A 21816-nucleotide genomic window follows, 5' to 3' on the forward strand; every position below is an offset into this window, starting at 1 on the left:
TTACCACACAGTAATTTTTTTTCCTTCCTTCCTTTCTTTTTTGAAAGTTAGAATCTCACTAGGTGGCTCAAGTTGGCCTCAAACTTGTGATCCTGCTGTCTGTGTCCTGAGGGTGAGATTTCAGCCATATGGCAGCATGCCTGACTGATACATCAAGATTAAAGCCACTGGTGATAGGAAGCTGCCGTACCTGGCCTTTTAGGACACCCCAAAACTATAAAGCAAAAACAGGCAAATTCTACTATATATAAGAACATTAGATAGATTAAATAGTATGTGAATCAAATTAATTTTTAAAAAATATTTTGAAGATTCTGATAATCTTTAAGAACTTTTAACTGAGTTTTATGTAGCTAAAATGACCCAGTTTAAGTAAAACCTTAATATTGATGATTAGATTGGATAAAATATTTGTAATTACTATCAAATTTCAACATCAGTAGAAACTAGATACAAAATTCTACTTGGTTTCAGTCTTGCCACATGAGGAGGCCCATCACAAGAAGTGAGACCAACTGGAGGGCTGGACAGTGTGCATGTGACTCCTGCTAGGCTTTCCAAATCTCTCACACTGAAAATGGAGGACTTTATTGTAAGCGGCTTTGTGCTGCACTGCACTAAGATTCTGAGTATGAAATAAGCAAAATACCTCTGCTACTGTTTAAGACTCATTCCAACTAGGTTTTGACTTCAGAACCATATTTAACACACTGAACATTACAAACACTACAAAAGTGTAGCAGGATGCTATCTTATACCAAGGATCACAGTCTCCTAAGGAAGCCAATTCTTCATTCTTGTCTGCTTGAAACAACTCCAATTCCACCTGACATGGAAGATAATTCTGAGTTGCTATTTCTTTTCAATATTAAAAATAGGGATCCATGTCTTGTTCCTTCACACTTAGAAGATGCCCTAAACCTAAGAGTACAGACTCAAAAGGTGGGTAGTGCAATTGCCTTAGTTCCATACACACTCCTGCCCATCTCCTTTCTAAGTAAGCAGAGTATAACAGACAAAATAACTAGTGAAAAGACCCATTGGTACTCAGAGGAGGAAGACAAGAAGCAAGCTGTGGCCAGGGGCATTTAACCACTCAATCTCAACTCTCCAAAGTCAAGGATAAAAGGTGAAAAAAAGGGAAATTATTCTTATAGAATAGACAGTGGTAATGAATGTCATTTTGCCTAAAAAAAAAAAATCTGGGAAAATGAAACTGTTAGCTACTCCAAGAATTTCATTTTTAAAATTTCATTTTATCTGCACAATGATAAAATATATGACTCCTTCATGACTGGTTGCTCCATTTCTATGATCATAAAGGTCTTGCCCAAGTTATTCTCACAGCACTTCTCCAAGTTTCTTAAAGAATTCTTAGATCTTAACAACATTTATTTCACAAAACTGAAAAGATTTTAACGGTAGAGCACAAGCTTAGCATGAATGAGTAACTGGGTTCACAGATGGGTAAAAAGGACAACAACCACCATGAAAACTACTATATGAATATAGTGACTATCCTCTCACAGAAACTGCCAACCAGTCTCTATAAACTACTAAAGTTTTGTACACAAACACATATACACAGTTACAAATACACAAGCTTGTTACTGGCATTATACACAGGCAGACAGCAAACTTTTAAATCACCATCATACATAACCATTTGCCAAATAATAACTGTCGAGATTTTACTTATATTTATATTACCAAGACTGAAAGACAGGTTTATAAAACAACTTGCTTAGAAGAACCAAGACAACTAAAATTAGCTGAGCAATGGAATCATCTAAAAACCAGCAAAACAAAACCAAACAGATTTTGCTTGGGGGAAGAATAAAAGATAATTTTTAGTATGTTGGTAAAATGATGCAAATTTGGAAGACTACCAAGAAATCTCTGACAACTCTTCAGAGTATACATGGACAGATTTCCCCCAGACAGCCCGTTCACAGTACTTACAGCACTGAAGTTAGCAAAATCGCTTGGGTCAGCCTCTTTACTGGTAGTGGCAGAAGAGGTGAACGGATCACAAAACATATCAGGATCTTTTTCTTTGGGACTATCATTGCCTGAGAAAGGCTGAAATGGATCATTCAGTTTAAAGGGATCAGAAGAATCCAATTTGTTGATGGGTCTTTTCCCTGGATCAAAATCATTAAAATTAACCAGCAGATACAGCAAACACAAGCACACACAAGAACATGTTCACAGGGAGCATTAAAGAACTGCAGGTGGTGGACAGTCAAAGTCCAAGGCACATTCTCAACATTGCCTTAAATGGCCACAGCAACTGTCCTCAAAGCTTTCACACTTCTCTCTCAAATACATTCAGGTGCAACTAAATAGACAAAGTCCAAAAACAAAAAAGAGGAAATGGGCCAAGAATCATGATTGTCCAAAGATTTAGTCTTTCTCCATTTAAAGAAGCATGCTCCTAAGGAAGATAATGATAAACAAGGAAAACCGATAAAGAATCAACACAGGCTGGCCTCTGCTGCTAAAGCCTCAGCCTCACTAGTGGCAGCAAAGATAAGTTGACTTTGAAATGTGGCAAATTTCTTCTGTCTTTTCGCTGGTATATTTACACATACATAATGCCTAGTAGCATAAAATGTAAAATTAACCTCACTTTTTCTTGCCATCTATAAAATATCAAGCTGAGAATGACCAACACGTAGAAGTCCATGGTCTATATATGTACCACTGAAAACTAATCTTTGACCAAATAACAGTATGCTGTTCTGCTAATTCATCACCCACTGTTTCAATACCATTTTAAAGCAAGTTATCGTATTCATTTGTTTATTCATTTATTCATTCATTTATTCATTCATTTATTCATTCATTCATTCATTCATTTATTTATTTATTTATTGGTTTTCTTGAGACAGGGTTTCTCGATGTAGCCCTGGTTGTCCTGGAACTTGCTCTGTAGACCAGGTGGGCCTCCAGACTCAGAGATCTGCCTGCCTCTGTCTTCCTAGTGCTAGTACTAAAGGTATGCACCATTATGCCTGGCTTTCTCTAATTTTAAAGTTTTACTTAAAGCAAAACACTTCTTGAAAAAAAGAGAAGTTTTTAAGTTTCTTCAAATATGTTCTTCCTATAGTACAGTATGCTGATAGTCATAATTGATTCTTTTCATAAACACAGTTTATAAAAGATGCTTGTATCGAATACTACTACACACACCCTTGGAAAGTCTTCTGAAGACACGCAAGATCTGAATTACAGCTACCATATAACAACTAAAGCACCAAGGCTTAGATACAGGGAATAATACACTTAAGATCACAAAGTAATAGCTCCAGTTATAGCTTATGAAGCCGTAGGTTTGCTCTATAGCACCATTAAAAAATCCAAACAAACAAACAAACAAAAACCCCAAACAAAGGAAAACAAAACCAAGCCTGGGGTTAATACTAGCACTTGGAAAGTGGAGGTAGGAAGTAGGAGGATGAGGAATTCAGTTTGAGACCAGGATGGGCTACATGGGGCACTGTCCAAAAAACAAAATATTGAAGGGCTGGAAATGTAATGCAGTGGTAGAGTGCTCACCTAGCATTTGTGAGACCTCAGATTTAATTCCCAAAACTGGGGGGTGGGGTTGGGTTCACAAACTGAGGCTAGGGCTAACTAGAATATGAATTTAAGGCCCCTAATCAGTGACCTTTTCAACAAACCATTCTGTCCCTTTGCTCTTTCTACAATGATATACACTTGAATGTTTTCAGCTTTATTAGTATTGTGAATGCTGTATATGGGGTGTGTGTGTGTGTGTGTGTGTGTGTGTGTGTGTGTGTGTGTGTTGTCAGAGCAACTTTATGGAGTCATCTCTGTCTCTGAACCTTTGCAGATTCCGGGAATTGAATACAGGTCACCAGGCTCATGCAGCAAGTACTTTGTGCCCTATTAAGTCATCTCACTAGCCGTGTTCTCAGCTTGAATTAAGACACTAAATAAGGCATTTGGGTTTTAAAAGTATACTCACAAAGGTGTAAAAGTGTAAATGAACAAAATATTACTTAAAAAAAATATAGACTGTGACCAATTTAACAATGTATGTATTGGTGACTCTCTTTAAAAGATGAAAATCAGTTAACTCATTTACCTAAGTTTTGAACAGATATTTTTACACTAGCAATGGTATGTGCAATCCGTACCACATATCATGGGGAAGTTATTATGAAAAGGCAGAATGATTATTTAACAAAAATAAAAAAAGTGATCATCTAACTTTTGGGGCTGCAATGTTACCCAGGAATGATCTAGGGATAAAAAACGGTGTGCCTTACAGTATTCTGTGTCCTCTGACAGAACAGCTGGGCAGCACTACTCATACTCAGGGGAATTTCTTCACAGATACTTTATTCTGTATTAAAAAACAAACCTTTCCTTGGTGTAGTGCTAAACACAACACAGACTAAAAACAAAATAAAAAATCCAACTACAATTTGTTTCTAGACTAGACAAGGAATTTTAAAATCAGACTTTTAGAGCCAGGTGTGATGGTGTATATCTTTAAACCTAGCACTCAGGAGGCAGAGGAAGGTGGATCTTCAAGACTTTTGAGTTCAAGGCCAGCCTGGTCTACATAGCAAGTTCCAGGCCAGCCAAGGCTACTTAGTCAGATCCTATCTCAAAATAAAACAAACAAATGTCTATTATAAACTAAAAGAGTTTTAAAGGGCAAGCAGTTCTTTTTACCACTTGCCTGCCCCTTCCTTGCCTTTTTCTAAATAAAAACAAACAAAAAATAAAGGATTTACAGAGACTTCATATTAGTTCTCTCTCAAGAAAATTAATTAAAAAAAAAAAGAGTATAGGAAACTGCTATTCAAATGATAATCAATGGTTTCCAAAAAATCCAAGATTTCACCCATTCACTTTATCTGAAATAGGGAGAGGAGGAGCACATGCCTAGCTGGAGGAGGTTAGCAGTAAGTTTATGCTAAGTGCTTGGCTCTTGTTAACAGCCCTCTATATAATAAACAACAATGGAAGAAAGGTCCACACAATACTTTCTAGAAAGGGAAAAGGAATAAAGTTGATCTAGGAAAGGCTGCAACTCTCATACCAGGCGGTGGCGGGCAGGGTCTTGTTGGAGTTCCTGTCTTGGGCGGCAGTGCTGGAGGAGCATCCTCACTCGTGGTGGATGTCTCCTCTAACACAGGTTTTGGAATGACCACATTACTGGCGGAACTTGATGTGGTAGGATTAAAAGGATCTTCACTGTTGACCTTTGTTCAAAAAGAAATGTTTATATAGCTTGATATACATATGGTCACATAGTGTTCAGATGAATGATTCAAGTATCAGCAGTTTTGTTTCAATCCCTAGAATTGACATTTTACCCTTTACATTCAAGAACAAATAGGATTAAAAACTGATTTGTATGAGTAGATATTCTCCTATCATTACTTATCACGAGCAACAGACATATCAAAACAAGCCAACTCTAGACTGAAGACTTACTGAGTAAGCATTAGGCAATACAAAGCCTCTTGAGGTCCAAATAGACTGTCTGAGCCGAATGATAATGAAACAAAATGAATGGCCGATTCTATGTTTCTCAGTGCACTTAAATATAGAGAGACAATAAATATCAAAGTAAATGGCTTCTAGAAAAACTATGAAGACAGGCTAAAGTCAATATTTTAAAAAGCGAACTGATCCTGTGCAACGTTAAGTCTTAGTGTGGGTCTGAAAACCCTGACTTTCAAATATATGGGGATTATCAAAGATTGGCTTTCCTGTAACAAATCAGATTATGATTTATTAGGCCAATGCTGTACCTTTTTTTTTTTTCATTTTTGGTTTTTTGAGACAGGGGTTTTCCATGAGGCCCTGGCTGTCCTAAAACTTGTTTTGTACATCTGCCTCTGCCTCCTGAGTGCTGGGATTAAAGGCGTGGGCCATCACCACTGGGATAGGCCAGTGTTTTTCAATTATTGCACAACTAACTTTTTGGGATAGAATAACTATATTCAGGGGGTGGGAGTGGTGGTTCTGCCTGTACTGGAGGATATACTCACTAGAGATGAACAACATCTTCCACCTAGTTCTGAGAGCCACAAATGTCTCTGGACATTGCCAAATGTTCCTTGGGGACAGACAATTTGGCATATCTTCAAATCCACTCAAATCCTTTTCTCTTAGCCTAAATCAATACTACAGCTATGCTGGACAATAGGTAGCAGATGCTAATAACTTCAAAGGATAAAATCAAATAGTACACAGGGGATAGAATGAATGTTATGGCTACTGACCCAGATAGTACACAGGGAAAAAATGTAATTCAACTGGAAAAAACATTCAAACAGACAAACAACTCTAATTATGCCACCAAGCAGACTTTTCAGAAAAAAATGTAACCACCTATACCACTGCCTCCTATGCATAGAAATTCAATTACTTTACAGCTGATCTGGAATATCCATCTGAAATCAGCCTTGCTATGGACTGACTACAGTCACATCTACATTTCTGAGAGGGTTCTAACTGTAAAGAGATCGATCATTTGATGGAATATAATGTATTGCTCCTTCCTACTAATCATTGCAGATTACCTTTGACAATGTGCTGAAGTCAGCAAATCCATCTCCAAATGATTCATTTCCAAAAACAGAAGCAAAAGGGTCTGTGGCTAAAGGAGTAAAGAAAATGAGGGTGAGATACCACATTCCATGCCCTTTCTTTGTTCACTAACAGTCAGATCAATAATTACTAAGTTTATGATTGACGTCTATACAGACCAGGTATACACTCCAAGTCCCGTATGGTGTATTCCTTTGTATAAATCAGCTGTAAATGACCCAAGAGCAAAACCAGGTGCTACTGAAGGTAAGGTGTTTAAGTTCTGGAACACATGTCAAACAAGACAGCTCCTATGAACTTCACTTTATTGCTGTTTGCTTGTTTTGAGGAAAGTACAGCCCAGGATGGCATGTGACTTTTTTCTCTCTGTCAGTCTCTCAAGTGCCAAGATCACAGTCATGTGACACGGTGCTTAGCCAAATTATCCTAATAATGGCATCAAGAAGTTTAAAGGGCCATTAGCTGCACATTTCACACATCATTCAAGTCTCATTTCAAATTCTACTTCTTCCACAAACCTTAGACTAGCCCAGGGGTTTTTCCAAAGCAAGAAGTGAGTTCTTCATTCTCTACAGTAGTAACTGTATTCTACTTTGTTCCACAGTTATCTGTAATTGATAAGTAGTTTGTGGCATAAGTAGCTTGAATTTGTTACATATTTTCCCCTGGTCCAAGCCAACTGTCACAGGCACAGATCTGAGTGTGTATTCTGGGGGAGGGGAGGCACACCTGCTCAAGTTTCCAGGACAGATTTGCACTAAGACCCTGTGGTTAAAAATAAGAAGTGGCCGGGCGGTGGTGGCGCATGCCTTTAATCCCAGCACTCGGGAGGCAGAGCCAGGCGGATCTCTGTGAGTTCGAGGCCAGCCTGGACTACCAAGTGAGTTCCAGGAAAGGCGCAAAGCTACACAGAGAAACCCTGTCTCGAAAAACCAAAAAAAAAAAAAAAAAAATAAGAAGTGGCCAGTCGTGGTGACACACACTTTTAATCCCAGCACTCAAGAGGCAGAAGCAGGTGGATCTCTGTGAGTTCAAGGCCAGCCTGGTCTACAGAGTGAGTTCCAGGACAGTCAGGGCTACACAGAGAAACCCTTTCTCAAAAATTAAAATGAATAAATAAAATAAAATGAAAAGAATCAGTTTATTAAGAAAAGGAAGGCCAGGCGGTAGTGGCGCACACCTTTAATCCCAGCACTCAGGAGGCAGAGGCAGGCGGATCTCTGTGAGTTTGAGGCCAGCCTGGGCTACAGAATGAGTTCCAGGACAGGCACCAAAACTACACAGAGAAACCCTGTCTCGAAAAAAAAAAAAAAAAGGAGTGCCCTATAAATGGGAGTAGGCTGGAGAATGGCATACGCTGTGGTGATGTTTTATTTGTGTTTTAATAAATAAAGTTTGCCTGGAGATCAGAGGAATAGCAAGCCATTTTAAGTAAACAAAGAAGTCAGGCAGTGGTAGCACATGCCCTTAATCCTATCCCTTAGCAGGCAAGATTTCTGTGTGTTCAAGGCCACACTAAGGAACAGAGCCAAGAGTGGTGACACATGCTTTTAATCCCAGTACCAACCATAGAGACCTGAAGGTATCTATGACAGAAAGTGACAGAGCTGTGTAGGAAGAGGAAGTGAGGTAGCTGGGCTAAGAGAGCCAATGAGAGGGGAGAACAGCAAGGCAATAAAGGCGTGGGTAGACAGGAAGTAACTTGTATTTGGAAGCTGCAGAGTTGGTGTAGTAAGGTTAGCTGTGGCTTTCCTCATTTCCTTGATCTTTTTCAAGGCTTTGACCCCTATATTTGGCTTCACGTTTTTTATTTAATAAGACCATTTTAAAAATTCATCTACAATATGCTAAAAAGACAAGGTACCTTAGTTTTTTTAATATGTTTTATTATTTTTTTTGTTTTGTTTTCCGAGAGGGTTTCTCTGTGTAGCTTTGTGCCTTTCCTGGAACTCATTCTGTAGCCCAGGCTGGCCTCGAACTCACAGAGATCCGCCTGCCTCTGCCTCCTGAGTGCTGGGATTAAAGGCATGCGCCACCACCGCCCGGAAAGATGTTTTATTTTATGTGTATGTTTTGTGTGCATGTATGTATACATACTGTGTGTGTGCCTGGTGCCTTTGGAAGCTGGAATAGAGTATCAGATCCCCTAACTGCAGTTCCAGATGGCTGTGAGCGGCCATGTGAGTGCTGGAAACTGAATCTGGGTCCTCTGAAGAGCAGCCAATGCTCCTGATAGCTGAGCTATGTGTTCAGCTCCATGGCACCTTATTTTTGTTTGCTTTGCTACCAAGACAGTAAAGCAGCGATAGTGAAATGGATGTGGTAAATGAGAGAGGCAGACACCTAGAAAACAGTCCTTTCCATATTTATCACCACTCTGATTCTGAAGAGGACATTGAAGTGTTTGTTAATCATAGGAAACCGCAAGTTTAACGAGAAAAGACCCGTTTCATTAGTGCACGATCTCCGAGCCCATAACTGGGGAGACTTTCAGCAGAGGTTCAATGTCAGGCTGCTTTCCTTTTCCTCCTGATGTGTGGCTGCTAAGGCAGAGCAAGTCCCATTCTCTTAATAATGCTGAAGGGTAGCAGAAGACACTACAGGCTCACTCTCCTGAAGGAACCGATTATGTTGTGCTATGCCTTTTTTGTCTTTTCCCTCACGGCCTTCTTACAAGTTACAGGACTTGTAGCAACAGAGCTGACTTAGGCCAGGACTGAAATAGTGTAAAGCATAATTTAAAAAATATTAATTAAAAAAACAAGATAATTCTACATAAAGAATATGTAATTGCTACAGATTTTTTCTACTAGACACTGAGGACATGTAACTAGATAAATGACAGAATATTTTTTTCCAAACTAGAGAATTAAGATTTGACAAAAACTTTCTCAGATGTTGGTTGATATGAAGCACAGGCCTGCCTAGAACCTGGAAGGATTTTGTTCAGACCATGCAAGGCACATGCTGGAGGCAGTCTCAGACACTCCTGGAGGGGAAGTTGGCAGGCAGCACAGAGGCCATGAGCAGTAGATCAGGCTTTCAGTGCAAAGGTGAACTCACTAGCATCCTCCCTTCCACAACAATAAAGGTAATATACTGGGGAAAAATGTACAAAAGCATGATTCAAAAATCATCTGTCATCTTTTTATCAGAAACTACTTGTAAATACTTTAGCACACAACTTCATCTTTTTTTTCCTGTTACACTACTATGATTTTCTGTAAAGATAGAAACAATACAGTTATACTGCAGGTATACTTTTAACTGCCCCCACCCCCACGCCTACTTAATTACAATTCTTATCAGCACCTGACATACACTTGCTTCCTATCTTTCCATGCAAGTTCTCTGACACCAGGAACTTGGTTTTATTCACTATTTTCTCCTCAAGGATAAGCACAAGGTCTGTCAAGTAGAAGGCACTGGTATTTGTTGAAAGGATTGCAAAGAGAGGGAACAGAAGTCACGTGCTTATTAAGGATTCTCCGAATAGATGTTAACAGTTCTTAGCATAACCAGCTGGCCAACAAGGAAGAAAGGCACAAATAAAAGTTCCCCTAAAGATTGTGTTGGAGAGACTGTTCAGTGGTTAAGAGGACAGACTGCTCTTGTAGAGGATTCATGTTCTGTTCCCAGCACCCACAGTGGGCGGCTCACAACTGCCTGTAAATCCACCTCCAGGGGATCCAATGCTGTCTTCTGGCCTCCATGAGTATCTACACTCATAAGCACATACCTACACACAGACACATAATTAAAAAAAAAAAACTAAATAAAAAAGCTCCCCCAAAGAGTAGCTGCTTACCAAAGAATCTTAAGATGAAGAATTCTCCCTCACCTCTACACCCTTTAAATATAAGATTATCAAGTTCAACCTCACAGTCTTCAAGAGATACCCTGAATAAGATACAATTGCAAAGAAACATTGGTATCTTAAAGACCACAGCTTTAATTAGTACCTGGAAAGACACTGGATTTCTTCAGTCTAGGGTTAGTAAAATATTTCTCTTCTCTTCTCCTCTCTCTCTCTCCCAAACCAATCTCATCTAAGGTACAAAAATAATGCTCACAAGTGAGGAGAGCGTATACAGAAACAGGTCGTGGATTGGCTTTTCCTTCCTACTTTTCTCCCAGAGTGCAGTGTCTGTCCACCAGGAGCAAGCCAGTGCTGAAAAGAACTCAAGCACTTAGTGTGCCCTCACTATTGTCCTAACAACTACATTTGAGCACTGAGAGTGCAATGATTTTTCTAACTAATATAAATTAAATATATATGTATATAATAAATATAAATTTACTCATTTTAAAGACAGATTTTTGAAAGTCCACAATTCTAAATGTGATTAATATCCAGCATTAGAGTAACTCATTTGTTCCATATCTGCTTTTTATTACTCACTCTTGCTAATCATGCTGGGGAGTTAATATCCAATCCCCTGAAATTCAGTCATATTGAATCTTATTACCATTTGTCCAATATAAGAGATTCAATTTGTTAAGACATTTGTACTAATCTCTCTATATCATAAACTACTTGGTCACATCAACAACCTGGGAAAATGACACAACCTACTAGCCACATGACATTAAAGCATTCATGTTTGAATTTACTTTCCTCTAATTTCCCATGCACCCAAGAAGAAGCTAGCCTACTCATCTGTCTTATTTCTAATGAAGAGTGGAAACAAAACAGTTACTTCATTGAAAATGTTTTAAGATTCCATCAGTCTTAGGACTGAATCTAGCCAAGTGGTTTACCTTCTCATAAACTGTGTAACCTTGATCAAGTTAGTTATTAATATTCTGGAACTTAGTTTCCTGGCACTTACGATTCTCTCTGTATTTTAACAGAACCTCCTTATATTAAAAACAATTTTCATTATTTATTTGAAACCACTCATCTTTAAACTTGGGGCAAGATCTTCAAGAGTAAACGCCAAACAACACTTTATAGGCTGAACACCAGGCTTGAGAGAAAGAGGCACTCACAAGAAAGTAAAATATACGAGAGAATATTGATGTGGGCCTCTTTTTAAGATTTATTTTATGTATATGAATGTTTTGCCTACATGTACACATGTGTATCACATGTGCACTGCTGTCCATGGAGGTCAGAAGAGGGCACTGGATCCCTTGGACCTGGAAATAAGGACTGTTGGGAGCCACTGTGTAGGCTCTGGACCCAAATGTGGCTCCTCTGCTGCCATCTTTCCAGCCACCTCTTTTTTTTTTCTTCCAAAAACAAACGACAAAAAACAAAAAACAAAACAAAAAACAGGTTCTTATTTTATAGTCCAGGCTGGTCTGAAATTCACCATGTAGTTCATATTATGTAGCTCAGGCTAGTCATGAACTTACAGCAATTCTACCTCACCCTCCTGAGAACTAGGACTTTAAAGTATTATCACCACACCCGGCTAACTTTTAATCGTTTTTTTCTTTCTTGTATCTGTGTGCACCTGTGTGTGCATGTGTATATGTGTGGCTTGGGCACATGAATGTTCATGGCAAGGTCAGGGCAGAACATTGGATGTTTTCCTTTACCGTTTCCTACCTTATTGCCTTGAGACAAACCTCTCACTGAACCAGAAGCTCGTCATTTTGAATAGGCTACCTGGCCATCGAACAAGTGAGCTGTCCCCCTGTCTCTGCTCCCAAGTGCTGAGGTTACAGGCAAGTGCAGCCATATCTAGCTTTTTTGTAAGTGCTGGGGATTCAAACTCAGGTCCAAATGCTGGCATAGCAAGTGCTCTTCCCCACTGACCGGTTATCTTTCCAGCCCAACACTGCACTGTATAAAGCAAAAGTTTCTTATTGGTTTTACTGACTTTGAACACAGTACATAGTCTAGAAAAACCTTTTTAAAAAAAAAAAAGATTTACTTATTTATTATGTATACAGTATGCCTGTGTGTCAGATGAGGGCACCAGATCTCACTATTGATGGTTGTGAGCCACCATGTGGTTGCTAGGAATTGAACTCGGGACCTCTGGAAGAGCAACTAGTGCTCTTAACCTCTGAGCCTTCTCTCCAGCCCGAAAAATCTTTAAGGTGAATGATAAACAAGATAACGAGTAAGGAAAGTTAAAAGCGACACACAAATACTTGCTGCTGTTATTACTAGTATGATATAAATGGAAATGATTACACATTAATTTAAAAGTTATAATTAATAGGGCAAAAATGTTTAGAGAAGAAAATCTTAAAGAAAAGGCAATGATTAGCACTAACAAAACTGACAAATGTCTTTACCTGAATCACTAGCTGCAACAACAACTGTTCCACCGGGAGCAAATGGGTCATTGTGCTTCCAAGTTTCTACCTAAAGAAATGGTACAAATCTATGACTGAGAGGCAACATTCCATAGCTGAACTTCACTGTCAAACCTAAGAAAAACACTTTACAAAATTCTGGATTAGAAAATACAAACATCTGGAATAGAGTTTCCCTTTCCTTATAAGTAGTCTCAATGAATGAAAATAATTACTCTCTTTGATTGCAAAAAGTATTTATTTTAAAAAGTATGAGGCATACGTATAATTTAACAAGTTAAGGTTCGCAATCATCTCCCAGGAAGGTCCCATCACTCAGCAGGCTTCATGCGCCTCTCAAAACCCACAATTCCAGCCTTCTTCTGCAGGTCCCTTTTGGTAGTACTGGGACAGAACCTAGAGCTCACACATGCTAACTAAGTACTCTGCACTGAGCTGTATTCCCCAGCCCTGCAGAGGTGACTTTTGCTTTAGAAGTGCCTCTGGGAACTTTAGTGTGAAATGACTCACAGAGGAGTTGTAAAGACAGCACAAAGGTCCCATAGGCACCTCTAATAGTAACATTAGTTCATGTGATCATGATTTCACACCAGTAAAAACCTAAGTTACAATTACAGGCTTTATGTAGACTTCAACAGTTTTTCAGTACTGTCTACTTTTTACTCCAAACACTACCATTTTTTAACTACTGTCTAACAACAAATCTAGCAGGGCATGGTGACGCAGGCCTTTAATCCCAGCATTTCGGAGGTAGAGACAGGTGGCTCTGTGAATCTGAGGCCAGCCTGGTCTACACAGTGAGCTACAGGATAGCCGGGACTAGAGAGAAACACTGTATCATAAAACAAAACAAAATAAAAATCTAGAACTCTGCCCTTCAGAGGAACACATACACACACACCCAAGGAGGGAGGAGGAAGTACCGCCTTTACAGATATAGTTTCCGTTCTATTTCTTCATCAAACAGTGCAACCACTCAAACACGGGATGAGACAGTGTATAGTCCAGAAAATAATAATGGTCACGTCGGGCGTGGCAGCCCATGCTTTTAATTCCAGGACTCAGGAGGCAGAGGCAAGCAGATCTCTGCTGTGGGATGTTCTGTATGGCAAATGTGTTGCTGATTAGTCAATAAATAAAACACTGATTGGCCATTGGCTAGGCAGGAAGTGTAGGCGGGACAAGGAGGAGAATAAAGCTGGGAAGTGGAAGGCTGAGTCAGAGAGACACTGCCAGCCGCCACGATGACAAACAACACGTGAAGATGCCGGTAAGCCACGAGCCACGTGGCAAGGTATAGATTAATGGAAATGGATTAATTTAAGCTGTAAGAACAGTTAGCAAGAAGCCTGCCACGGCCATACAGTTTGTAACCAATATAAGTCTCTGTGTTTACTTGGTTGGGTCTGATGGCTGTGGGACTGGCAGGTGAGAGAGATTTATCCTGACTGTGGGCCAGGCAGGAAAACTCTAGCTACAGATCTCTGTGAGTTTGAGGTTACCCTGGTCTACAGAGTAAGTTCTAGAACAGCAGGACCACACAGGTAAACCCTGTCTTGGGGGGAGTGGGGAGAAGTACTATCAATCTGACCTCTGTTAACCTCCCTTTTATTTCATTATTTTTTTGTTCATATTTCTTATCTTACATAGCCCAGGATGGCCTCAAACTCACTAACAGCTGAGGGTGACCTTGAACTCCCAATCCTCTTGCCTCTACCTCCTAAATATTGGAATTACAGGCTTGTACGACATCTGGCTCATTATTCTTTTAAGGAAGTAATCTTCACCTAAGAATAACAGATGACAAAATAGTTGTGTGAAATGCCTATCAATTAATTGTGTCTTTCTAGGTTCAGTTTACTTACAGAAATGAGATTGCTGCCTCAAAAAGTCTTTTGGAGACCAAAAAGTCTCCAAATAAAAAATAAGCAAAATATTTCATTGTATTATTCTATTTTGAGTATTTCTAAATATCCAGAGTATAATTTTCTTGAATTTATTTTTATTTTATGTATGTGGGTGTTTGGGCTGCATGTATGTATATCTACTGTGTGTGTATGTTTGTTCATGCACATGCACATGCTGGTCTGGTGCCTGTGGAGGCCAGAAGAGGGTGTCAGATCCTCTGAAACTGGAGTTACAGATGGTTATGAGCTGCTGGTGGGGGTAGGGAATTGAACCCAAGTCTGTTACCTGCTGAGCTACCACCTCAGCCCTTATAGACACAAACGCCTGGGGCATATTAAAATAACATGATTTATTTTTTAAGATTTATTGGGGTTTTTTTGAGACAGGGTTTCTCTGTGTAGCTCTGGCTTTCTCTTTGCAGACCAGGCTGGCCTTGAACTCAGAGATTCACCTGCCTTCCCAGTGTTGGGATTAAAGGTGTGTGCCATCACTGCCCAACTATAAAACATGAATTTATTTTTTTAAAGTATTAGTGCTCTCCCTTTAAGTAATTTCTATTCCTTCAATAATACAACAGATATTTATAAAAAGTTTTACTTAAGACAGGCTTTTGGATTTCCATTCCAGTCACTTATATTTAATATCAACAATGGGATAAGGATGGACTTCATTTTTGGACACTATAATCATCCTAGTAACTCCAATGAGTGATCAAAATTGAAGCATTACATTAGACAAAAACTTGGATGGGTGGAAGCCAGACAAATTTCATATGGACCATTAAAAACAATCAAAAGGCAGGTTCTATCGCTACATATTCAAGAAATTTTCTTAGGATACTTGTTTATCCATCTGAACAGTTTTTAACCCGTCACTTACCGATGTATTACTGCTATTGCTGGAGGCACTGAAAGGATCAGTGCTGGAAGTGGTAAAAGGGTCAGTGGAAGACTGCTTAAAGAAGCAGTCAGATGCAAACGGATCTGAACCTTTGAAAGGATCACCACCAAACGGATCTAAAGAGAAAAGAAGGAACAAATGCAAAAAGCTGAGAACCTATTGTAATTCCCTACTGCCTATAAGCGTTATCACTACCTCAATTAAAAGACACTTGGAGGCCTTCCCTATGAGCCACTGTGAGGTCAGGCTGGGTCTGTCCACCTTTTGGACTTGAAAAGCCAAAACCACTCCTTTTCACTTCTCTCTTGTCCCTTTCCGATGCTGGCCAGAGTCTAGGTTTGCATCTTCTGGCCCTTGGAGCTCTATTTCTAAAGCTCCTGTCCTCACAGTGCAGCTGCTTGTGCATCACATGGCTGACCTCCATGCCAGCTCAATGACAACACTGTTTGTCCTTCCTCTTCTCCATTCCCTTCCTCTAAGCAACTGTTGAGATTTACAGCTGGCTGTCCAGGTGTTTTTCTTTTAAACTCAATAAAACTGTCCTCTTTGAATAGACTTTGCTTGATTTTAAAAACTAAAATCACTTGAATTCCCGCAAACCCCACTTTCCCTTTTTATTTCCAATTCTATTGTACTTTTGAGGAAATAGAGCTTTTTACCTACTAAACTTTTTGGTTAGCATAAAATTTTAAGGGATCCAATCTTAAGTTCCTTTGTCCAATGCTTACAAAAGAAACAACAAAAAATTTTAAGATACATTCCTTTCTCTGAGTTCAAGGCTAATACCTTGAAACACATTTGGGAAGCAAAATATATAGGAAACAAGATTTCCTTTGTTCTAGGGAAGAATCTCAGAAAAACAATTATCTCAAATTTAGTAATTCTTCAATTCCCCCTATTCATATGAACAGTCTAAAATGTAGGATAGTAAAATTATATTCTAGCCCTGCAGTCTTGTAGGAGTGTACAGACTCATACTGATTTAACTTTTAGCTAATATGGAGAAATTAGAATCTATTCCTTTTAGATTAAAGTTTTAATTATGTGTAAGTGTATGAGCACAGGGCTTTCAGAGATCAGAGGTACTGATTCCCCTCAGCTAGAGTTATATGCAGTTGTGAGACACCCTCCGTGTTGTTGGTAATCAACTCTGGTCCTCTGCAAGAGCAGTACACAGTACTTAACCACTGAGCCATCTCTCTAACCCCACCATCAATGCTAATTTTAAGCAACATTTCGATTGTTACTTTTTTAAAAAGTGAGGCTTGAGTTGGAAGTGTATATAGCCCTTGCCTAGCATGCACAAAGCCTTGGGTTTAACCCCAACACACACACACACACACACACACACACACACACACACTTTTTAAGCAAATTCACAAGGCTCTAATCACTCTCTAAAAATGCCAGAATATTTTAGTATCTTACCTTGGCTTTAGAGCAGTTTTAAAACTAAAAAGCAGTTCTTCTCCTAGAACTACTCAAGCTGTGTGTACTTGTGGTGTTATTTTATTTGTGCTGAAATGTGGTGATATTTTATTTGTGCTTTAATAAACAAAGTTTGCCTGGAGATCAGAGGAAAAAGGTCAGCCATTATAAGTAAACAAAGAAGTCAGGCAATGGTAGCACACGCCCTTAATCCTATCACTTAGCAGGCAAGATCTCTGTGTGTTCAAGGCCACACTGGAAACAGAGCCAGGTGTGGTGGCGCACACCTTAATTCCAACACTAGTTAACCATGGAGGCCTGGAGGTCTGTACAGACAGAAAGTGACAGAGCTGTGTGGAAAGAAGTAGTAAGGTAGCTGGGCTAAGAGAGCCAATTAGAGGGCAGAACAGCAAGGCAATAAAGGCGTGGGTATATGGTGATATTTTATTTTGTACTAAAATGTTATTTGTACGTTAATAAATAAAGTTGCCGGGGGTTAGAGCTATTAGCGGTGGTGGCACTTGGTAGGCAGAGCTAGGAGTATCTCTGTGTGTTCAGGGATACAGCCAGCGTTGGATTATACACGCCTTTAATCTCAATACCAACCATAGAAGACCTGGAGGTCTGTACAGACAGGCAGTGACAAGGCAGTCATGTGGTTGGGTTTACAACCAATGAGAAGGCAGAACCGAAAGTCTTTATAAAGACTTTAACACAAGAAGTAGCTCTCTTTCAGAGAGGTAGGATCACCGCAGGAGGAAGGATAAGGTTTTAGCTCTTAGCTCTGACCTCTTGGCTTTCTTCTTTGCATTGGTTCTGTGTTTCTTATTTAATGAGACGGTTGGTAATAATAAGACAGGAAGTAATCTGGAAGCTGCAGAGTTGGTGAGGTAAGGAAATAGGCTTTCCCTATTTCCCTGATCTCTCTAAGGCTTTGACCTCTATATTTGGCTCCACGTTTTTTATTTAATAAGACCATTTAGAAATTCATCTTCGGGTTGGGGATTTAGCTCAGTGGTAAAGTGCTTGCCTAGCAAGCGCAAGGCCCTGGGTTAGGTCCTCAGCTCCAGGAAAAAAAAAAAAGAAAAAAAGAAATAAAAAAGAAATTCATCTACATGTACTCATTTTCAAATACAAGATTATAATTAAGCAGAACAGAATTAAAGTTAAGAAGAAACTAAATATATATATATAATAAACTATATATATATATATATTATATATACTGACCAATTTTTCCAAAAGGATCATCCTTGAAAGGATCACCTGTGACAAAAGAAGTAAACAAAAATTAAAATACAGCCAGTTGGTGGTGGCGCATCTCAGTATCTAGGGAGGCAGAGGCAGGCAGATCTCTGGGAGTTTGAGGACAGCCTGGTCTATAGAGTTAGCTCCAGGATAGCCAGAACTACACAGAGAAAGCCTGTCTTGAAAAACAAAAAAATATACACACACAAAAAAACTATTATTTATTGTTGTAGAAGAGAATATTTTTAAGACAAAAGCAAAGTTCCTTAAATTAAACAATAACTTAATAGTTTCAATAATTCTACTTCAAAGTAAATAAAATTATGTTATTCACCTTAGGAAAAATTTAAAATAATAAAAAAGTAAATGATGCACTCAACATACTTCATAAAAAGGCAAATTAGAACTATGGTGGTTTGAATGAGAAATGTCCCCCACAGTCTCTGGCATTTGATCACCTGGTTCCCAGCTGGTGTCACTGGGGAGGTTTAGGTTAGGTGTGGCCTCGTTGGAGGAAGTGTGCCACAGCAGGCAAGCTCTGAGAGCTCAAAGACCCTGAAGCGCTCTGCTTCCCGCTCTGGCCGCCATGCCTGCTGCCACGCTGTACCCGCCATTATAGCCTCTGACCCTCTGAACTGTAAACCCAAGTAAACCTTTTCTTCCGTAAGCTGCCTTGTCATAGTGCTTGTCACAGCAACAGAAGAGTAACTAATATGAGAACCAAATATAGTTACCCTTGACTGAAAGAGGTTACAGGGGAAGAGAGACACAAAGTAAAATTTTACCAACAAACTCCCTAATCCTCATAAGGCTACTGGGTAGATATTACCTTAGTACTTCATGAAATAAGGAAGGACTAAGGCAACACAACAACAAAACAAAAACAAACAACCAAAAACCCTCCAATTGAAGAAGCCAGAGGCAAACTCTCGAAGTTAAGGCCACCTGAATTTTGACAAGAGTGTCTATCACAAGCACATGAGGAGGAAAGGGTAAAATGACAGTCCTTTCTACAAATGGTGCTGGGGCCTGGGGATGTAGCTAGATTAGCTAAGTCCTTTCCTAGTAGAACAAAGCCCTGAGCTTCATTCTCAGAACTCCATACGCTAGTGTGATGGTACACATCATAATCCCAGCATATGGATGTGGAGGCAGAAGGATCAGAAGTTCAAGGACAGCCTTGGCTATTTAGTGAGGCTGAAGCCAGCCTAGACTACAGGATATCCTCTCTCGAAACAAAACAAAACGTATTTGGACAACAAGAAAGATCTTTACCTCATATCAGATATAGAATAAACTAAATCAAAGTTCTAAAGGTCTATAATCGCCCTCCCTCCCCCTCTCGTGTGTGTGTGTGCGCGCGCATGTGCACACTCAAGCACAGTACCCACAGAGGCCAGAGGGCATCAGATGCCTGGAGAGGAGTTACAGGCAGTCTGAACTGCTTGATTTAGGTGCTGGGCACTGAATCCAGGTCCTCTGGAAGAGCAGCAAGTGTTCCTAATCACTAAGCCATTCCTCCAGCCCCAAAGCTCTAGATTTAACAGCTAGGATTATAAAGTTCTTGGAAGAAAAACAGGAGTATAATGCTCATGCCTATAATCAACACTCAGGAGGATGAGGCAAGAAGACGATTGCCACAAACAAAAAAACTTAAACACACACACAAAATAAAGTATTTTTAAATCGTAAGTCAGAGAGTTTTACTTGGAACATGTAAAAAGCTCTTACAAGTCAACAATAAAAAGACAAATAGGGCTGGAGAGATGGCTCAGAGGTTAAGAGCACTGGCTGCTCTTCCAGAGGTCCTGAGTTCAATTCCCAGCACCCACATGGTGGCTCACAACCATCTGTAATGAGATCTGGTGCCCTCTTCTGGCCTGCAGACAGAACACTGCACGCATAATAAATGAATCTAAAAAAATAAAAATAAAGGCTCTTTGCTTTAAGAGGCTGGGGATTTAGCTCAGTGGTAGAGCACTTGCCTAGCAGTGCAAGGCCCTGGGTTTGGTCCTCAGCTGGAGGGGGAGGGGAGGTTGATAGGACTGGAGAGATGGCTCAGCATTTAAGAGTGTATACTGTTCTTGGCAAGGAGTGGTTCTCAGAACCAAAATTGAGCACCTTACAGCTGCCTGCAAACCTAGCTCCAAAGGGATCCAATGCCTGTGGACTCATGTTCACATACCCACACACATAATTAGGAAAAAGACTACAGTCTAATTACAAAGGAGAAAATGATGCCTGCTCAACATACATACATGTTTCTGCAGCCTGGTCTACAGATCGAGTTCCAGGACAGCCAAGGCTACATGGAGAAACCCTGACTCAAAAAACCAAGGCGGGGTGGGGGTGGGGGGTGGGGGTGGGGAACGGACGGGGGACACACGAACGACACGACAAAAAGACATACAAGTTTTTATGTGGGTGTGCGTCCATTCTTCCTGGGTACATATCAGGTCTTACAGTAACTCTGTTTAATTATTAGTATAGAAACTGCCAGACCATTTTCCAAAGACAGGAAACCATTTCATGTTCCCATTATTAGTGTATGGTAGTTGTAATTTCTACATATCCTCACTGACATTTGTTATCACCCACCTTTTGATTACAGTCATCCTAGTAAGTATGAAGTCGTATCTCACTGGGGGTTTGACTAACGCTGAAAATCTTTCTATATGCTTACTGTTTATCTACATACATATTTTGGAGAAATAGTTATTTAAATAATTATGTCCATTTTAAAATTAGGTTGGGTCGAGGTGGGGAAGAGTGCTAAACTGTCCTAAAATTAGATTGTTGTGATGATTATAAATGTTCTGAATCTATGACTGATTGACTGGCCTATAGTTCTAAGGATCAAACCAAGGCATTAGGCCTGCTAGACAAGTACTCTACTACTGAGCCACGACCTCAGCTCTATATATTTTAAGTGCAAAACTTATGCTTATTTTTGGCATTTTGTACATTTCAAAAAGTTGTTTTGTGCTTGTTTATTTTAGGGTTTGTTTATTTAAAGAGTTCAAATATTTAGGCTCTTTATTTCTGCCATGACTATTGGGTGAGTTATTTTGCCTGTGCACCTTAGTTTCATCTGTTTTTCTTGTCTGTATAAACTTTACTTTCCTTTTAGGTGTATAAGTATGTTGTCCGCATGTCTATCCACCATGTGCATGTTTGGTGCCCATGGAAGATAAAAGAAGACATCAGATCCTCTGGAACTGGAGTTAACTGGCAGCTGTGAGCTGCCACATGGGTGCTGGGGACTGAATCCAGGTCCTCTACAAGAGCAGCCAGTGTTCTTTATTGCTGAACCATCTTTCCAGTCCCTTGTTTGAGCCTAGGTCTCACTATGCAGCCCTGGTTGGAACTAACTATGTAAAGAAGACTGGCCTCAATCCTATGGGATCCTCACACCTCTGCTTATCAAGTACTGGAAATACAAGCATATGCTATCAA

The 21816-nt window shown here is 39.7% G+C and overlaps 1 protein-coding gene across 1 annotated transcript in view; it reads right to left on the reverse strand.

Moving 5' to 3' along the window:
- Window positions 1–21816, reverse strand: part of Eps15 (epidermal growth factor receptor pathway substrate 15) — a 113728-nt gene that overhangs the window by 2910 nt on the left and 89002 nt on the right. Inside the window, 6 exon segments of the mRNA XM_052715063.1 lie at window positions 1963–2144; window positions 5081–5243; window positions 6573–6649; window positions 12856–12925; window positions 15664–15800; window positions 18343–18378. Of these exon segments, the coding sequence (XP_052571023.1) occupies window positions 1963–2144; window positions 5081–5243; window positions 6573–6649; window positions 12856–12925; window positions 15664–15800; window positions 18343–18378 (665 nt within the window).

This window comes from Peromyscus californicus, unplaced genomic scaffold (assembly GCF_007827085.1).
Source record: "Peromyscus californicus insignis strain IS unplaced genomic scaffold, ASM782708v3 Scaffold_5__1_contigs__length_169319896, whole genome shotgun sequence".
NCBI lineage: Eukaryota > Metazoa > Chordata > Mammalia > Rodentia > Cricetidae > Peromyscus > Peromyscus californicus.